Consider the following 19,515-nt stretch of genomic DNA (forward strand, 5'->3'; position numbering starts at 1 on the left):
GGACCTAACTTCACACTTAATGTCCACTGTTGACAAAACCTGATTTTTAGGAGCCTCCGTGGAGAGACCGCACCAAATATGAAACAAATGTTCAGCAGCAGTGACATGCAGTGTACCAAAGACAAACTTCTGACACATACAGATGCATCCCAGTCAGTTAAAACATTGATAAATTCCCTTTTTTTTTTTTTTTTTTGGTAATTCAATTGAAACAACCAACCCAATATTTAATGTAATACATACACAGTGGTCCATTTGGTTACACTTTATTTGAAGGGGTGTACATAAGACTGACATTACACTGTCATAAACATGACATAACACCTGTTATGAACATAAATGATGCTTTATGAATGTTTAGGACTGTTGTCATTAATTGTCATTCGGTAAATTATGACACTATTAAAGCAAAGTTGACATTGTTTAAAATGTCTTTGTTATGACAACTTGACATTAACAGAGACAAGGTTAAATTTAGGTCTTGATTTGGGATTAGGTTAAATTTAGGTCTTGATTTGGGATTAGGTTAAATTTAGGGCTTGATTTGGGATTAGGTTAAATTTAGGGCTTGATTTGGGATTAGGTTAAATTAAGGGCTTGGGGTTTTGTTAAATTAAGGGCTTGTCATAACAAAGACATTTTAAACAATGTCAACTTTGCTTTAATAGTGTCATAATTTACCCAAATGACAATTAATGACAACAGTCATAAACATTCATAAAGAGTAATTTATGTTCATAACAGGTGTTATGTCATGTGTATGACAGTGTAATGTCAGTGTTATGTACACCACTTCAAATAAAGTGTTACCGTATTTCAACCATTTATTTCTGTTAATTGGGATTATGGCAGACAGCTAATTAAAATTCAGTTTAGTTTCTCAGAGAACTACAGTATTATACATACGTCCAATAAAAATCAAAAAAAAAATTTAATTCGGAAATGTCTGCTTGTTAAAAACTATCCATGTACTGTACAGTATATGCACAGTATATACTTGGTTGGGGCTCCTGCTGCATGAAATAATGTATAAATGCAGCGCTGCATGGAGCCAGTCAGCCTGTGGCTCTGCTGGGGTGTGATGGACAGCCAGGATGCTTTGATGGCGGCCTACAGCTCCTCCGCGTTGTTGGCTTTAGTGTTTCATTTTTCTCTCATCAAACTTCATAGATTCTCTTTGGTGTTTAGGTCAGGCCAGTGTTCAGAGTGTTTGCACAGTGATACCATGGTCAATTAGGCAGGTGTTGGTACCTTTTGCAGTGAGTACAGATCCCAAGTCCTGCTGGAAAATGAAATAATCTCCATAAAGCTTTTCAGCAAAGGAAAGTTTTGGTAAAACGTAGTGTACCAACACCAGTAGATGATATGACTCTCCAAGTATTCACTGACTATGGAAACTTTAAACTGAACCATATGCAACTTGGATTTGGTGCCTCTCCACTCCTCTTCCACATCTTGCAAGTTCTAAATCAAATGCAAAACTTACTTTTATTTGAAAATAGGACTTTGGAACACCGTCCAGTCCGTTTTCTCCTTAGTAAGACATTGACATTGTCTGTGGTTCAGGAGTGGCTCAACTCAGGGAATGTGACACTTGTACTCCATGTTCTGGGTGTGTTTGTGCGCTTTCTCTTGACCTTCTGACTCCAGCTGCAGCCCTGACATTACCAATCTCACCCAAACCCTTGAACGAGCTTTGTTTCATAATCATCTCAAGGATGACGTTACTTATGCACCTTTTTTGTTCACACTTTTTCCTTCCACCCAACTTTCTATTTAGATACTTGGATATCTTGTGAACAAGTACCTTTTTTTAGAAGGTACATTTTGAGGCTTACCCTCTGACTGTCGGCTGGGCAGCTTTCCAGTCAGCATGCTTCGCCATGATTATGTAGGGCATAGCATAACATCCCTGCATGTTAATTTATTCAAATTTGGTCATTTCCTCAGAAATGTATTTTTTTGGGCTTTTATTAGCTGAAATGCTGTAATCATAAAAAAAAATCAACAGCAAAAAGTGTTTTGAGTGCAAAAAATCTATTTTATATAAGAGTTACACTTTTTTCAATCAGGGAAAGAAATTCACTTTTAATTTACTGAGATGCAACTCTAGAGCAGATAAATAAAACACAGTAAGGATAAAAACACACACTAGTGTTAACATGCTGGACTCAATAGGTGCAGGACATATAGTTCCTTTGGTATTTTGTACTTTTGCACTTTTGGTTTCTGTCCAGTAAGTCGGTACTAAGAAAAACAATGTGCTGCGGGAAATTTGTACCAACCATGCGAGAGTTCATCCTCATCTTGGCGATGTGTTGTAGTTGCACAAACATGGATGATTGAAAGGGATTTGCTTTAATCGGCTTCTATCCTACAGTCAGAAATTGTGTGAACGTTTCTGCAATGATGAGATTCATCTCCTGGAGAGCGCTGATAGTTCTTTACTTTATCAAAGGTTTGTCACGTTTGGCCTGACTGACCTGTACTCAACATAAAAATACTTATCAAAGTTTGTTTTGGATCAGAACACCAATGAGTGATGAGATTGTTCAGTCAGTGCAAAAATAAGTCGCATCTGATTGATTTTGCTATTGCTGCGGCACACACTTTATTTTTCAGAGGTTTTATTAAAGGAAACCAAGAGTGGTATTTCAGCTTATTTTTTTTACCCGTGATATTTAAAGACAAACATTTCAGTTATAAATTTATGTAGAAATTATAAATGGGGGCTTTTTATAAAAAGCCCCAATACACTGCACACGATCCAATAAGGCAAAATTGCTGTGACTTAAAGTCATAACATTGAACACGGATGTGCTTAATCCAGCAAAGTGAGGTGTGCGTTACAATGTCAGGCTGTCGAGTGGAGAGGAAGGCTTCCTGGAGTGACCAGGAGAAATTTCTAAATAGTTCATTTAAACGTACAAGGCACTAACATGTGGTTTATGACAAGCATGAAAAGGCAGTTCAACAGCCCACATTTTTTATCACTGTTTTCTTTTTTGGTATAAAACAAATATTAGAAAGTCACTGCTGAAATCCCTATTTATGCTCAATCCGTTTTACATCCTGGACCTTTCAACATTAAAGCGACTTTGTGCTGACACGCTTCGACAGTACAACAAACTACAATAGAGCTTTTGCTCTTGCTCTCTTTTACGGTGCGACCCGATGAAGTCCCAGAGCTTAACCGGCGCCGGTGCTGGTGGTGTCCATCGTCGCGAGCAGATGTGACAATGTGGCCCTCTGGGAGGGTGAAATGTTCTGGCTCATGTGGATGATGCAGTCCATGGCTATGTCAGGGTTGGCCTGCACCAAGCTGCACACAGAAACACAATAACAGCAGGGAAATTAAAGACAATTCAATGTTGTCAAAATAAAAAGTTTCAGGACCTTTTGTCACATTATAACTACAAATTTGAATTTATTTAAAGGGGCATAGTGTTAGTTCCAGGGTTTTTGGAGAAGTCTGCCCCCTCTGGTGACAAGCTGAAATGACATCTTTGTTGTGCACTTGCATGGTAGAAGAGGAAAAGCATCTGCTGCTGCGACTGCAACGGTCTTTTGTTTAGAGGCATAATGTCTTCTAGGGGAAAAGAGTTTTAAATATTGAAGTTAGCTCATGTTAATTAGCTAATGCATCTTTAACTGTGGAGACTCAACAAAGTAGGCAGGTGAAAGAAAGCACGTAGCACGTCACACACCCACGTGAGAGAATACGACCCGAATCACTCTCTCATGAACAGACTAATCCAGCTTAAAGAGGCAATTGCGGAAAATAGAGGAAAAACTAATTTTACACGTTGGGTATTGCAAGGGCATGTATGAGAAAGACAGTAAATAATATTTAATTTCAAAACTTGCACTATGCACCTTTAATTTAGGCTTTTATGTGACAGGCAAACACATGAAGCACATAATGGTGATGCTGGTTTTCAGCATTTTTTCAGAATTTTATACAAATAACATTTTATATAAATAACATTTTATACAAGTAAAAATCTAATAATCTGATAAATATCTTATAGAGCACTGTATAGTTAATAATCTGAAAACAAGAAGAGTATGGCACCAGTGTAAACCTACACAGACATGGCTGTTCAACTAAAGGTGACAGGTTGGACAAGGAGATCATTAATCAGAGAAGTAGCCAAGAGTCCCATGGTAACTCTGGAGGAGCTGCAGAGATCCAGCTATCAGCTATGCTCTCCGTCAGTCTCACAATTATGGAAGATCGGCCAGTGGAAGGCTGTTGTTAAAATTAAACGGTCCTGCTTCCAGGTTGCCACAAGGCATGTAGAGGACACAGCAAAAACGCTGAAGGAAACGCAGTGTTCAGATTAAACCAGAATTGACCTTTTAGGCTGGCATGCAAACACCACATGTACTGCAAAACTCGCACAACCATGACCCTGAACACACCATCCACACAATGAATCATAGGGGTGGCAGCATCATGCTTTCTGCAGAAGGAACAGGGGTGCTGTTCAGAGTTAATGTGCAGATGTATTGAGCTAAATACTGTTAGAGAAAGACTTACAGCTGTGATTTAAGGGAAAGGTGGTCCTATAAAGAACTAACTCAGGAGACTTGAATATCTATGCATGACACACATTTCAGATTTGTGAAAGGCATCCGTCGCTTCCCTCTATTACACTTTGCTTTGTTCTCATCATATACAATGCCAATTAAATACAGTAAAGTTTGAGGTTGTGTGACCAAACCTAAAAAAAAAAATGTTTACATACCTACGAATGTGCTTTAAAACGTTTTCTTTTTTCAAGTACTTGATATTTTCTCGAATGACTGAGCGGGTGCCGTCCTCTGTGGACAAATGCCTCTCAAGCCACTCCACCACTGCTTGGTTGTTATCCCAAAGGTAAGCCTGCAAAAGCAAATGCTCAGCAGATCAGTTCAGTTCAATTTCAATGGGCAAATTATATCAGTAAAAAAAAAAAAAGGAGTGTGAAACACTGAGATATGAAAACAATGTTTCTCCATAAGTTGTGTTTTATCTGCCGTCTGTGTGAGCAGCTCTGGATGCACTCACACACCTTGACTGTCCCCTCCGTTTCAACGAACCACCTGCGCAGCATCGACTGCATGTGCCCATCACTGAGATCCTTGTTGGCCTCCATGATCTCACACTTGACCACCTGTTCCAACAGGAGCCGCCGCAGACGCCAGTAGAAGAAGGTCCGGGCCTGTTTCCAGTCTAAAATATCCTGTTAAAAAAAAAAAAGGTTATATTAGTTTTATTCAATTTCCTGTTTTTTAGACTTTTAATAACTCATAACATTACTCACAGTGATGACCCCTTTCTCCTGCATCCTGCCTGGCGTGTCATGCAGATCGACAAACTGCACCGCCACCTGGTGGTAGATGGGTAACAGGAATTCTTCCCTTGCTCTCAGCTTCTCCTCCAGTTCCTTGATTTGTTTGTCCGACAGCTCCAGCGAAGCTAGAGTAAAAAACGGTGGTCTTGAACCTTGAAGGTCTGAACACTTACACTTCTGAAATAAAACGTGAACATTTTTGTAACCAGAAACAGAAGAAGGCCTTACAGAGCTGCTCAACCAGACTGGCGTAGACCGAATCGAGTCTTCTCATAGTCTTTAGTAGGTCCTTCCTCCGAAATTTAATCTCCACCGTGCCCTCCGCCTCCAGCACGCCCCCTCTAAATCAAAGAAGCACGACCGCAAATGTGAGGACTATGCTTAGAATCACAGACAGCCGTCGCATAGTTTAAAAGCAGCACTTAGAAAACATTACCTGCTCTCCCTGTCAGCGTAGAGCTCCATGCACAGCAGGTTGATGGTGGGATCTATCACCACCCAGGAACCTCCTCTCAACTCGGCATGGGGTGGGATGTACACCAACACCGGCTGGCGAAAACTGTGCAAGGCGTCCACAATGTAGGCCCCAAACTTCAGCACCTGGTCGTACATATCTGGGACAGAGAAGGTTATGTAGAGGCACGACCATGAATGTTTGCAGAGTGCATGTGTGTAGGATGAAGAAGCGTTAACCTCAGCTGAGGAGTTAACCAAGAAAGGTTTCACAAATTAAAAATGTAAGCCTTTAACAAAGCTGACCACTCCCTGTTTATACTGCTGTAGCCATCTTTAGGCTTGGACAAACATAGACTACAGGTTAGCGTTCCCCACGTGTGACTCCTCAGTCCAATTCGGCACACAATCTCTATAAATAATACCTGTAATCTTCGTTATACATAATTGCAATTTTTATCTTTACGTCTATCTCTCGACTAATCATCCTGTAGTTCCAGGAAACATTACTCTCTAAAGGACTTAAATAACTAAGTAGTTAAAACACAACTACAGAGGATCACCAAAGAGTATTAATTAAATGCAAAACTACAACCCAGTTTCTCAAAGGGCATTCATGATCCACACAGTTAGACTGAATGCAACTGTCTGATCAAATACATACAGCTTTAATTTAATCTAAACATGCTGCAGCCAAAAAAACACAGATTCTGCACTTGATGCTTGTTGAAAAGATACGCACCTTTCATCCCCCCAGAGAAGCCCCTCCAGTTGGCAAACACCATCAGAGGCAGACGTTCACGGTTAAAGTCACAAACGGCCTGAGCTGTTTTGAAAGCAGAATCAGGGAACCAAACCTGGCCAGCCTGCTGCAGAACCTGATGAGATCACAACAAAATAAAAATCATAGTCTTATTTAGCGACGTAGCTCGTTAACAGGACAACACGTAGAGGCATTGGCCTACTTTAGACTCTGAATCCAGGTTTGCAGGATCTGCAGGGATGGTGAGCTCAACTGTCCGCGTTTCAACAGCGATCACACCAAGAGGGATCCCTCCCAACCTAAACCGTCGTAGAAAACATACGTTCATTTTATTGACACATTTAATTGCCACACAAGGACCATCTTATGCCAGGTTACCTTGCTCTTCCCACGACCACAGTCTGAGCCCAGGACCCCATGATCTCCATAAAAGAGCCGTGGTCAAAGAATCCACTCTGCCACACGCCTCTTGACACTAACAATTTGCATGCAAACATATGAATTATTAGGCTGATTATCAACAGAGGTTATACACGCTGCTTAAAGGTCGTACTCACCGGGGTGAGACCTGCCAGCCAGCATCCAACGCGGGTCGTACGGGGCTTTTGTGGGAACAAACTCTATCTCTCTGTCTACTGGGTCTGTAGTTGCTATAACAGGCACAGGGGAGCGGTTGTTCTGTGAGGACGTGAAAGAGACGTCAGTAAATTGGCCTGAACCAATACAACCGTGTTTAGGCCTAAACACTCTGCAGGCAGAACCTTTGGCATGTACGAAAGCCACTGCAGGATGGTGAAGACACCCTCAAAGTCGTCGGGGACCGTTGTGTGCGTGACCCCGTTGTTGTGCATGATCTGAATCCCTCCCAGCTGGTTGTTGGAGGTGTAAACCTCTCTGCCCAGAACCTGGAGAAAAAAAAAGGGACTTATGTACAGTCACGGCTAACGGAAGAAAATAAAACCATGTCTTGGAAACGTTGTTAAATATCCTGAATAATCCATGAAAATCAAGAAAAGATAATTTACCACAACTGAAGTACCTGCTTAATAATTAAAAAAACAGCTAAATATTGCGGTTTCCCCTTTAACAATATCATTATAACAGATATTATAACTGTGTCCATAAACTTATTATGGTGTTACAATTTATCACCATGCATTGCAATTTGGCCATTTTGCAGAATAATAAAAAAAATCTTCTGCTGCAAAAAGCAAAACAAAAAAGAATTGAGATGGATACAAATCAAACTACTGCCAACAAACCCACACACACAAAGAAAAAATACATTTTCTGTTACGCAGTTAGAAAAATAAGAGAAACCAGACGAACAAACCTTGTTAAGAGCACCAGCTCCGGTCAGGATGATGTGGGAGTTCTCCACCTGGATCACTCGCTGTCCCAAGCGGACCAGATAGGCTCCGATTCCAATAGCGCGACACGTCACCTGTGAGCAGATGAGGAAGGAAAGTCAGGACGCCTCGGCACTTTCTCGCCTCCAGGAGGAATCAGACACCCGTCCTCACCATACTGATGGTGACGATCTCTTCGTAGGCCTGAGAAGATTCCCCAGCGATGGTGCCGGAACCTCGCAGGTTCTCAACACCAAGACCTTCGTCTTTCCCAATGATGTCAGTGATGATGTATCTACAGGGAGACAAGGTTTAGAGCCTGTCTCAGTTTTCAATTTACAAACCTTTTCAGACTAAACATGTTTAATTCTCAATTTCCAAGACCATTATAACAACACATTTTAAGATTTTCTGTATTTCCTTACCCTGTTTAAAGCTACATATAACCATCAATAGATGAATAGACAGACAGATGTATTTGCACTGCAAAAAGGGAACTAAAAGTTAGTAAAATTTTCTTGAAATTAGTGTATTTGTCCTTGATTTGGGCAGGTAAATAAGATTATTTGCCAATGTAATGAGTATTTTGAAGCCTAAAATAAGATGATTAGATATCCTGCACTTGAAATAAGATGGTGGAGATCAATTGTTTCTATTTTAAGTGCAAAAATCCTATTCCATTGGCAAATAGTCTTATTTACCTGCTCAAATCAAGGAAACGTATATTAATTTCAGGAAAATTTTACTTACTTTTAGTTCCCTTTTTGCAGTGTGCTCTTGAGGCTGTTTGTTCTGCTTGTGCTCACGACAGCTTGACCTTGTTATACTGAAGTAGCAATGAGATTATATCCTGATCATGAAATATGAAGGTCTTAAACTTTTAAAGCCTGATCAAACTGGGGTGAAAAATAAGAACTACTCTCCTTGTTATCTATAAAAAAGGTTGTTTCTCAAAATGATTAGCTAGTAACTGATCAAAATCACATCATAACAGATTACTACAGCAGGTACAGGTAGCGTTGTTTCTGCATACTATTTTATTTAGTTACTCTGTCCACACCAGCACAGATAGTTTGCAAAAAATTATGTGTATATTTTTTTTTCCATGTTCCCTTTAAGAGAAGACAAAAACAAAACTATTTCCATAGTGGGGATTTTATTTTAACTGTGTTTGTGGTGTATACATGTGGACGTCCTAATCCAGAGATGAATATAAACCAATGAGATGGAGGGCCTGGCGTTGCAAATGCCCCGTTTGGCTTTTTGTGCTAACAAAGCCAAACAGTCAAGATGTTTTTTTATGTTTTCATAAATCTTACTTTCAATTTCCAGATCCTGCTGGGGCCTGGAAATGACTGTGCACACAACGTTTTTCCATCCTCAGACTAATTCTTTCCACACCTTACAAATTTAAACAATACTAAAGGCCAAAAACATGATTTCCCATAAGTTTTATCGAACCTTGCAGGAACCCTAATTGCACGGGAAAGCTGAAACACGGTACGAAAAACATCGCTCCCTATGCTAAAGTGGGTGATATTTTATATCTAACAAGGTGGTGCTGCCATTTTATTGGAGGGCAGGGCAGGTGTATTATACCTGGACTCTCCTCCTTCCTCTACATGCTGACAGTGAACGGAGTTGGCGGAGCTGATACGGGTGTAGTCCTGCGGTGTCAGGTAAAGATATTTGAAACCCTGCAGGAAGCAATAGAAGACATTGGAAAATGTTAACTGCGCATACCGTCTCCTCTTCTGTCATAAAATGAGTCGTTTCGCTGTAGTCACCTTGTAGGGATCGGCAGGGTCTATCCAGGCCACCTGGAACATATGTTTGACCTCCTCGGCGAGCCCGATGCGAGCGCCGCTGTTGGCTGCTATGTAAATGCGGGGGATCCCCTCAGCCCGGGCCAGCTCGGACGCCCTGAGAAACAGCTCGTCCTCCTGAGGACCAAACGAACCGATCATGTGAGTGATGTCGTTACAGATGACAATGATGTCTCTGCCCTCTGGGTACTCGGGGGTCTTCATCTTCATCCTAAAGGCCACCATTCCCACCTGAGGAGACAGGTAAGCATGCATGTTGGCGCTGTATCACCAGAAAGAGTGCAGCAGTTGATCTTTATGTTGTTGTTTTTTTTTTTTAATGTCCTACATCATTATCAGCAGGCAGACGGTTCATCTGCACAAGTCGACCTTCTGGGTCCAGAACGAGCTCGGTGCACATCAGCACATCTTTGGGACATTTGTCTCCTGGAACCCACACCTTGAACAACGCCTGAAATAATGATTTATGGAAAGTGAAATAAAGCAGGAGGTCATAGCAGATATTAAGTGCAGTCCAGTGAGTTAGCAGCACCTGTCTGAACATCTCAGGGACATCATACACGTAGGTGGTGCCCAGAGTCTGAGCTTGGAAGCGCTTGGCTTGCAGCAGGTCTTTGGTCACATAGGGAGTGTTGATCAGCATACCATGCAACGGACCCTGCTTGTCTCCATAGGACTGAAACATGATCTGCACAAGCAGAGTTGAAGGGATGAATTTATTAACGTGCAAAGCCACACAAACAAAAAGCACACACGGTCTCCAATACACTCACGAAATGTTCGGCCCACTGTCCTCACCTGTCGAGAGCTCGGGTCGGTGACTTCTTTATACAGACTGATGTCCAAATAGTAGCCCGATTCATTAGTGATAAACAGGCGGATAGGAACGGCGCAGCCGGTCGGCGTCAGGCGAATGTTGATCTTTAGCTCGGCCTGCAGGACCCGCAGCTTCCAAAGACGACTGCCGTAGCGCATCACCATGGAGCGCACCGACTCCTCGATCTGACCGACGAAAGATCAGGACAAGGACAAACAGGAAGGACAAAACTGAGAATTCGTCAAGTAAACCGATGAAATGAGATCATTATGCCTTCATATAATGGGGAACAAGAAAAGTCAGAAAACATATGCAGTGTGTTGCAATGTGAAGTGCATTCCTTGATATTTTCCACATTTTGTCATGATGCAACCTTAAAGTTCAGTGGATTTGAATGGGATTGTGCTTATAAACCAACACCAAGTAGCATACAATTGTGAAAAGTAAAAAAAAAAAGGATGCATGACCAATCTGTATAATCTGACCCAATCTGTATAATATGATTGAATTTAACTTTGTGAAGTGCCTTGAGATGACATGTTTCATGAATTGGCGCTATATAAATAAAATTGAATTGAATTGAATTGAATTAAAAATATATTACAAAAAATTCAGAAAATTGTAGCCTGCCATAATGTTCTGTTTCTTTTTACTGTGATCCCCATGAATAAAATTCAGCGCAGTTAACTAACTTCAAAAGTCAGATGATTGGTAAACAAGAGTCCAGCTGTGTGTAACTTAATCTCAGAGGAAATCCAGCTGTTATGTGAAGATCTCAGGGGTTTGTTAGAGAACATAAGTGAACAAAAAGCAACATGAAGATCAAGGAACAAGTTTAAACCACTGCCAGGTTGTAAAGCGCCATCCACAGCTCTGAAAATCTCATGGAGCTCAGTTCTCTTCAGAAAACAGAAAGACTCCAGAATCTTTTATTGTCACCATGTGTTACCATGATGACATTTCCTTTGAGGCAGACAGTTAAAGCTGTATGTATTTGATCAAACATGACATACAGAGACAGCACATTTAGTATTTAAAGTTTTTTTTTTTTTAAACCTTAAAGCATGAAAGTGTGTATCAGAGACCAAAAGGTCTGATATCAGTCCCTTTGTGAACAATATGAACCACAGTGATGTTACATGAATTAATCCCTCCTTCAATGTATTTGAAGTAATGAAGCAATTTTGTGCAGTAATCTTAATGCTTCATTTATAGAAATGTGCAATTCGATATTTCCTGACAAATAAGAGTGTGCAAAGGCATTAACAGTAGCGTAACTGTAACATTTAATAGACCACAGACTCCTCAGCAGGGGGCGACAGCCCTCACAGCTCTTGGAAAGAGGCTGTTTCTGAGTTTATTAGTTCTGGATTTGATGCTTCTGAAACATCTACCTGATGGAAATGGGTGAAATAGCACAGCTGCAAATGTACCAAGGTGTAACTATGTACTAAAAGGTCTGGTAAGGAGAACATTAATCAGAGAAGCTGCCAAGATGCCCTTGGACACTCTGGAGGAGCTGCAGAGAACCAACAATTAGTTCAGCAAAGCACTGCACAGGTCTAGGTAGAAGGAGCTCTGATCAGATGGGACCGAAATTTGTCTTTTTTGCCTGCATGCATAATGTCACAGGGGATAGAAAAAATGACACCGTCCATTACCCCGAACACACCATCCCCACCATGAAACATGGTTGTTATAGCATTATGCTGCGGGGATGGTCAGAATGGGAAGACAGATGGAGCTGACCGAGGTGGGTAGTAACTACTTACATTTACTCAGTTACATTTACTTGAATATCTTTTTGAACAAAATGTACTTTTAGGAGTAGTTTTACTACACTGTACATTTTTTAACTTTTACTTGAGTGATATTATTAAAAAGCATTGGTATTCTAAGTTGAGTCAATTTTTTTGCTACTCTACCCACTGACTACTTTCCCTGAATAAAGAACAGACTTTTTTTTAGACCACTAATGCACCAGAGAGACACATACCTACAGTTTATGTTAAAGTGAGACTTCTTGTTTGTACACAAGCTTTGTTTTAATCTTATTTTCTGTCTGCTAAGCTCTTTGAGCCATTTGGAAGTAAAGTAATCATCCAGTAAACAGTAGATATTGGTATTGGAAGTACTTTGCACTGTTCTAACATATTGTACGTACGTTAACTGCTTTAACATATTGGTTTCATTGGTGTAATGTTGAAAACAAAATACAGAACATGTTTTTTCCTGTATGGATTTATTTTGTAATTTTTTTGTACATATTTTTATTTTTTTTACTTTTGTCTGTCTGATTACATCACTTTTAAATATTAAATCAGATGTTATGAGTAGTTAATCAGTACATGAGTAGCCTTCCTAAAGAAAACTTTTTCACTCTTACTTGAGTAATTTCTTGGTTGGCTACTTTTTACTCTTACTTGAGCAAAAATATGTTGAAATAGTGCTATGTATAATTTTTGTTTACTCTACCCATCTTTGGGAGGTGAATGCCAGGCAGTCAAAAAAACAAAAAACAAAAAAATGTAACAGGCCAAAAAGACTTGGGGGGTGGGAAGGAGGTTCATCATCTCTCAGGACGACACCCATAAACATGCAGCTAGAGCTGCCTTGGAATGGTTTAGATCAGAGCATGTTAGAATGGCCTAGTCAAAGTCCAAACCAAAATAAGTTTAGGAATCAGTGGCAAGATTAAATATTAGTGTTTACAGATGCTCTCTATGCAATCTGACTGAGCTGGATTTATTTTTCAGAAGAATGGGCAAATATTCCAGGCCTCTAGATTTGCAAAGCTGGTAGACTTAACCCCAAAAAAACCTGCAGATGTTACCGTGGTGAAAGGTTGTACTAAAATTGTCCTCCACAGTCCTCAGAAACCTCTCAGTTTATGTCTACCACGCATTTATGCTCTACTTTATAATAGTGTGTCACATAAAGTGCTAATAAAATACCTTGAAGTTTTTGGTTGCAACAAGACAAAGGTGTACAGTTTTAGAGTATTCTGCTTTTGCAAGGTCTTGCGTAATTTACACACAGGTGACATAAAACTAGCCACTGCAGTTTCTGCTAACCTCAGTAAATCACAGAAAGTCTTAACTGTAGAAGAAATTACTGCAAACTGACTTTAGAAGGGTCCATGATGACAGTGGGGACAAAGTTAAGGAAGATGTGATTGCAGTCTGTGCGAACGCTGGTGTTACTGAAGGCAACCTCCAACTCATCCATGGCCTCCAGCAGGAGGCGCTCTCCTTCATTTTGAAGGTACTCAAATGAAGCTTCCTGATTAAAAAAAAGAAAAACGTGTGAAATGCAACCATGTTCCAACAAAATGTTAATTTATTTTACCTAAAAAAAAAAAAAACAAGCATCCTATTGCAGTCCATGTTTTTAGTGGACTTTCCCCTTACCTTCGTAATGAGATCTGAGTGGCGGATAATTGCCCGGATGAAGAAGCGGTAGTCCGTTACTTCAGCACCCTCTTGGACCCGGGCCGCTCCCAGATACAGGTGCATCTTCTTGTTGGCGCAGGGAACTGCTGTCAGGTCAAAGTTCCTCATTCGGTTCAGCTCCAGCTGGAACGCTAGAGCTGGCTCAAGATTTCTGTAAATTCGGTCTTCCTGGAACTGAAAAGAAGCGACAAAATGGAAAAGAAGGGGGTAATTATCCTCTATTTAGACAGCGACATGCTGGCTTCTTTGAACCACGGTTAAATTAGGAAAGCCCACCTCATCTCGAGCCCTGAATGTGAAGAACTTTGGAAATTCTCTCTGTTTGAATCAACCAGAAGACACATAAAAATTAGATAAAACCAGATTAAAGCTATTCCTAAAAAGCAAAGACATGTAATAAGATGCTCCTCAACTGTAATTGTTAAAAGATTTCCTTGTTCTTACATTATTACATTAATATATTAGAAACTGTTAACCATTTAGCAGCAACTGTACTAACAAAAGAAAAATAAAACGCTTACATATTGAACATTTCCCTCAGAATTAAGCTGATTAAAAATAGTTATTTTAGTGACTGTGGAGAAGAGAAAGAGGAAAAGGTATTCCTCTAGCTCAACCCTGGGATCAGATCTTTTTTCTAGTTATTAAACTTATCTTGGGATAGGTCTAGATCCAGCTATGGTTTTATCTGTTTATCCGATTATATGAATTATCATCCTCAGAAGTAGCTAGAGATTCGCTTCACTCTGTGTTTAAGCATTTTCAATTTATTTAGTCAAGTTAAAATTGGTCCTCATCGTCAAAATGACCTTAATGTTTTTTATGCTCTCCTTCTCATTAATTACTAACTTTTTCAATTACTACATTAGATCGCACTCAACTGGAGCGGGTAATTTATTTTTATTTATTTTTTAAAGTAACTTAACCTTTATTATTGATGATCTGATAACTGTTTTTATTTTGTTTAAAACTGATTTTGTTTTGGTGCTATGAAATAAGTAGGTCAGAGCAGTTCTATTAGTTTTGGACCATTCTGCAAATACATTATAATGGTATTTACATGAAAGCGTAACATATTATTGTTACAGGTGTAAAATCTATGGCTCACCATTGTAAACTTTGTGAGTTGGCTAGTTGGTCATTATTATCTCTGAAGAAACATATTTTTTTATCGTACTGATGGACAAGTTGTCATGTTTTATTTGCACCCTACTGAAATATGTATCCTGTGTGTAGAATTAGTTTACAAAATCAACCATAACTGCAAATTTTCTAGTTAATTACGCGGGGAATAATCTCTAGAACATTAAAATAGATTAATTTCTCTCAATTACTCCTTAATTAGGCAGCACCATTAAACTTTTGCAAACAGCTTTAGCAAAACAGTACATGTTTTTAATTAGTTTTACGGGATAGTCATTATTTTTGGTTTCTTTTTTTCTTGCTTATTTTATTTGTTTTGTCTTATAGTTGATTATCGCATTTATCTTTACCTGTGTGTTTTGTCCGCTTTATATATTTATGTATAAAATGCTCGCCACTGATTTTAGCCAGGACCTCCAGGTTAAATAAAACAAGATGCAGTAATGACAATAATTTAAAATAAATGTTATTTGTTTCAATAAATGTGGGTTATATTTGGTTATTGAAGATTTTGTTAACAAAGAATCACAAAGCAGTACAAATATTGCTGGAATAAACTGTAATACCTATTTGTTTTGGAGTAAATAGGATTTAAATATTATCATGATGAAAACAATTGCAACAAAAAAAGAAAAAAAAACTTTCAGGCTTTACTACAACAAAGCTATTACCGTACAAAGTATGACATAAATGTTTACCTTCTGAGTAATCAAAAAGGTCATTCTCCTGATCCCATACTCAAAAAGAATGGCTTTCTGTAGATATATGTGAATAAAAACATGTCATTATTCAAAAACAAAATAAAAACGATAGTCTTGTGACAGACATGGCTGCTGACCTTTGACTGAACGAAGGTGGTGAAGGCTTTGACCAAGGCGTCGTCGTCCTCTGTGTCCGCCGTTTTTATCGACACGTTGATGATGTGGATGGGGTTCTCCCTCTTGCTCTGTAGAGCACATCAGACAAGCTGCGGCTGCAGGAACAGACTGACATCTCGCGTCACGTTCAAATCCCCACAGAACAATAAACCCACCTTCATGTTCTCCTCCTCATAGAAACTGGAACAGGACTCTAAGAACGACGCGCTCCCCAACAGCGGCTCAGCGAAACTCGACAGAACTTCATCAAAATTCCTAAAAAAGGTAGAGAAATAGTAACCTGCTCTGTTTGACGGTAAATCCTGGACAGAAGGTATCATTAATAAGGAAACTGACCTTTTGAAGTCGTCAAAGCACTGGAAAGCTACCATAGCTCCCATTCGTTGGCAGGGTGGAGAAAAGGCTCCGTCCATTAACAGCTCACTGCCCTGCCGCTTCACTTTAAACTGGCCCGATTCGCCGGCTGCCACAGGAAGCCTGAGAAGGAGACAGAACCGCTGAAGGCTCTCAAGGAGATGCAGTGCTTTGACGAAAAGTGCAGAGATTCATACAGAAAGCGAAAAAGCTAGTCGAAAGTTGTCTTCTGTTTGAAAAAGAATTGGAATTATAACCAACTTTACATAAATTAGATGCCACAAAGTCAAGATGGTAAAAGTCTGCAGTCTTAACTACAAAGTCCCGATCAAGTCAAGTGCATCTACATCTAATTTACAGCTTTCACTCTGCCTAAAAAATGTAATAATATCCTGTGGAGTTTTAAATTTTTTAAAACATGGTGTGGATCTGTATTTAACGAGTTAATACTTTGCAAAACCACTTTATGCTCCAAGTCTCTTGGAGTATTTCTTTATCAGCCTTCCACGTCTAGACACTTAGACATCCAGGCACCTGAAGCTATGAACAATATTTGCAAGTCTTACAACAGAATCTCCGGACTGACTGGAAATACTCTGATCTAAACTATTTCATTACAGGTCCGGCTGTATGTCTAGGATGGCTGTCCTGCTGAAAGGTAAATCTACACGCCGGTCTCAAATCCTGTTCAGGCTCCAACAGTTCCTGTCAGGGAAAGTTGAAATGCAATACTACACAGTGTTTTGCATGTAAGCCACCTGAGTTGTGGATTTCTGCAGCTCCCCCAAAGTTACCATAGGCTTTTTGAGCAACTGGTCTGTACAAGACCCTCTTTGCTAAGGTTTTATTTATAAGGGGTCTTCTGAAGTCCAAGGACCAAGGAAATTGGTTAGGGCTAATTACAAATTAGTTTCAGATTTGTATTTGTAAGAAAATTTGGAAATTATATATCATTTAGATTTCTATTCATAATTAAACAGGAAATATGCTTTGGTCTATCTCCTAAAATCCCAATAAAACATATATTCATTTATTACATATTTTGTTTTAAATTCATAATTTTTTTCTAATTGATAAAATAAACTTAAAATATTAGAGTGTGCATTTTGCTTTTCTTAAAACTGCTTTACTACTCTAATTAAACTTGCTCTGGAACAAACAAATGGTGTAATTAGGTTAGAAAAACCTGCATTGCTTTTCTTTCAGGAATTTCCTCCTGTAAATATTGAATCAAATTGATTTCTATTTGTATTGTATTTAATTGTAAGGGAAAAAACATCTATTACACCTATTATTGCACAACTTTAATTGAGTTATTCAAGAAAATAGTAGGTAATCTGAATATTTTCAGTAAGTAAACAAGAAAACAAGATGAAAATCCAACCCATAGACACACTTGAAATGCCTTGGGTTTGGAGGTTTAAACCTTTCTAGCTGGTAAATCACTATCTAGCCTTGAATTGGCTTTTCGTTGGATCTGATTTAATGAGCGATGCAAGAGGCTGGACTGCCTTCCTACTTCAATGTAAAACCTAGTTTTGAAAAGCTATGACCTCATGAACTCATGAAAATAACAACAAGAAGATTGTTATTGTGATGTGAATCTTACAAGTGTAAAAAATAAAAAAAAGGGGGAATCACAATATTTTTAAAATTTCACCTTAAACTCTAAGTCACTAACTCTCCACATCCCCATGTTAATGCTGGATTAATCAAAATTGCCCATCTATGTACAAAAGTCAAGAGTCTGACAGCTGCTTTAAGTCCAGGGTTCAAAACTCAAAGTCGAGTCTCTACTAAGTTGATTCATGTGCTGAATTAAAGAAAATTAACAATGGTTGTTACCAAGAAAAGATTGTTATGAGATCTGATTAAGATTTTGTTTGTTTGTTAAAATCCAATTCTGGAGGTTACAAGCTCAGTATTCAACAGCAATTACTAGAATCTCCGGCTTGATGTCCTTTATTTTACGAGAAAAACATGAAACAAGTAAAAAAAAAAAAAAAAAAAAGCTGGACTGATGCTCAGAAATGCTTTGCACAAATAAAAAGAGAGAAGCGGTGACAGGACAACTGAAGAAGCTCAGCTTGGAACGTGAATAAGGACGGGCTTGTTAGAAGAACCCTAGTTGGAAAAGCGACACGGTGCATCCAGCATGCATTGCTGTGAGACATATATAGACAACGGAGTGTGCTTTGGCTGGATGGGAGGAGCTTTACTCTACCTGCTCAGAGTAGGGCTGCTCCCTCTGAAATAAGATGATTGACATGTGAATATTAGCAGAGGGTGAGCAAGGGGAACGTAAAGGTACCTTTGTGTAGAATGATTAGATTTAAGCATCCTCTACCAAACCTGTGCACATTAATATTATTACAGAGTGGGAAGAAAACTATCTGCATCCCAAGTTAGCCATAAGCAGCCACCACAGCAGCATACAGACTAGGGCTGGACGATAATTCAATAGCAATATATATTGATCGATAGACGTATATCGATGATAGAAAAAAAAAAAAGGGTCAATAAAAAGTTCAATAGAATAAAAGCTTTGCTTCCTTTTGCATTCTAGCCTATCATGTAGGTTAATATTACAGTCATTACATCCTCCTAACCAATCACAAATGCAGACCCAGGAATGCCCTGCCCTAAGCTCCGCCCCCTTTCTAATAGTTCAGAGAGCACAAATTCTTTTTAATTTTTTTAAAAACTTGCAGTTTTGGTAAAAAGTTGGTTGAATAAAGGGTTGAGTTTGAATTCAGTGTTTGTGTCTTCTGTATCTAAAAAATGGTCGCTAAGCAACAGCATAAAGTGGCCACTTTGCAAAAACAGAACTAGAAATAAGTAAAATGTTTTTAAAATGAGTGTATTTGTCCTTGATTTGAGCAGGTAAATAAGATGATTTGCCAATGGAATAAGATTTTTGGACTTAAAACAGGAACAATTCATCTCCATCATCTTATTTCAAGCGCAGTATATCTAATTATCTTATTTTAGAGGACAAAATACTCATTCTATTGGCAGATGATCTTATTTATCTGCTCAAATCAAGCATAAATACGTTAACTTTAAGAATATTTTACTTATTTTTAGATCCGGTTTTGCAGTGGCTGAATTTAAAATATATGTTTTGAATTTGTTGATAAT

The 19,515-nt window shown here is 39.0% G+C and overlaps 1 protein-coding gene across 4 annotated transcripts in view; it reads right to left on the reverse strand.

The window, feature by feature from the left end:
• Window positions 1-2,579: 2,579 nt before the first annotated feature.
• The window catches only part of acacb (acetyl-CoA carboxylase beta), a 48,129-nt gene continuing 31,193 nt past the window's right edge, over window positions 2,580-19,515 (reverse strand). For 2 of the 4 annotated variants that reach the window (XM_021317012.2, XM_036130156.1), the window contains 25 exons: window positions 18,599-18,622; window positions 16,357-16,497; window positions 16,176-16,275; window positions 15,981-16,088; window positions 15,841-15,897; window positions 14,276-14,317; window positions 13,958-14,173; window positions 13,674-13,829; window positions 10,529-10,732; window positions 10,059-10,418; window positions 9,692-9,961; window positions 9,504-9,601; window positions 8,079-8,199; window positions 7,889-7,999; window positions 7,317-7,460; window positions 7,113-7,233; window positions 6,934-7,030; window positions 6,758-6,854; window positions 6,535-6,670; window positions 5,776-5,953; window positions 5,568-5,680; window positions 5,310-5,464; window positions 5,058-5,228; window positions 4,752-4,888; window positions 2,580-3,322 (listed from right to left, as the gene is read on the reverse strand). In XM_021317012.2, the coding sequence (XP_021172687.2) occupies window positions 3,190-3,322; window positions 4,752-4,888; window positions 5,058-5,228; window positions 5,310-5,464; window positions 5,568-5,680; window positions 5,776-5,953; window positions 6,535-6,670; window positions 6,758-6,854; window positions 6,934-7,030; window positions 7,113-7,233; window positions 7,317-7,460; window positions 7,889-7,999; window positions 8,079-8,199; window positions 9,504-9,601; window positions 9,692-9,961; window positions 10,059-10,418; window positions 10,529-10,732; window positions 13,674-13,829; window positions 13,958-14,173; window positions 14,276-14,317; window positions 15,841-15,897; window positions 15,981-16,088; window positions 16,176-16,275; window positions 16,357-16,497; window positions 18,599-18,622 (3,490 nt within the window). In that variant the 3' untranslated portion in view covers window positions 2,580-3,189. The remainder of the gene's footprint in view (window positions 3,323-4,751; window positions 4,889-5,057; window positions 5,229-5,309; window positions 5,465-5,567; window positions 5,681-5,775; window positions 5,954-6,534; window positions 6,671-6,757; window positions 6,855-6,933; window positions 7,031-7,112; window positions 7,234-7,316; window positions 7,461-7,888; window positions 8,000-8,078; window positions 8,200-9,503; window positions 9,602-9,691; window positions 9,962-10,058; window positions 10,419-10,528; window positions 10,733-13,673; window positions 13,830-13,957; window positions 14,174-14,275; window positions 14,318-15,840; window positions 15,898-15,980; window positions 16,089-16,175; window positions 16,276-16,356; window positions 16,498-18,598; window positions 18,623-19,515) is intronic. The other 2 variants (XM_012863429.3, XM_012863431.3) reach the window with 2 other exon arrangements.

This window comes from Fundulus heteroclitus, unplaced genomic scaffold (assembly GCF_011125445.2).
Source record: "Fundulus heteroclitus isolate FHET01 unplaced genomic scaffold, MU-UCD_Fhet_4.1 scaffold_283, whole genome shotgun sequence".
Lineage (NCBI taxonomy): Eukaryota > Metazoa > Chordata > Actinopteri > Cyprinodontiformes > Fundulidae > Fundulus > Fundulus heteroclitus.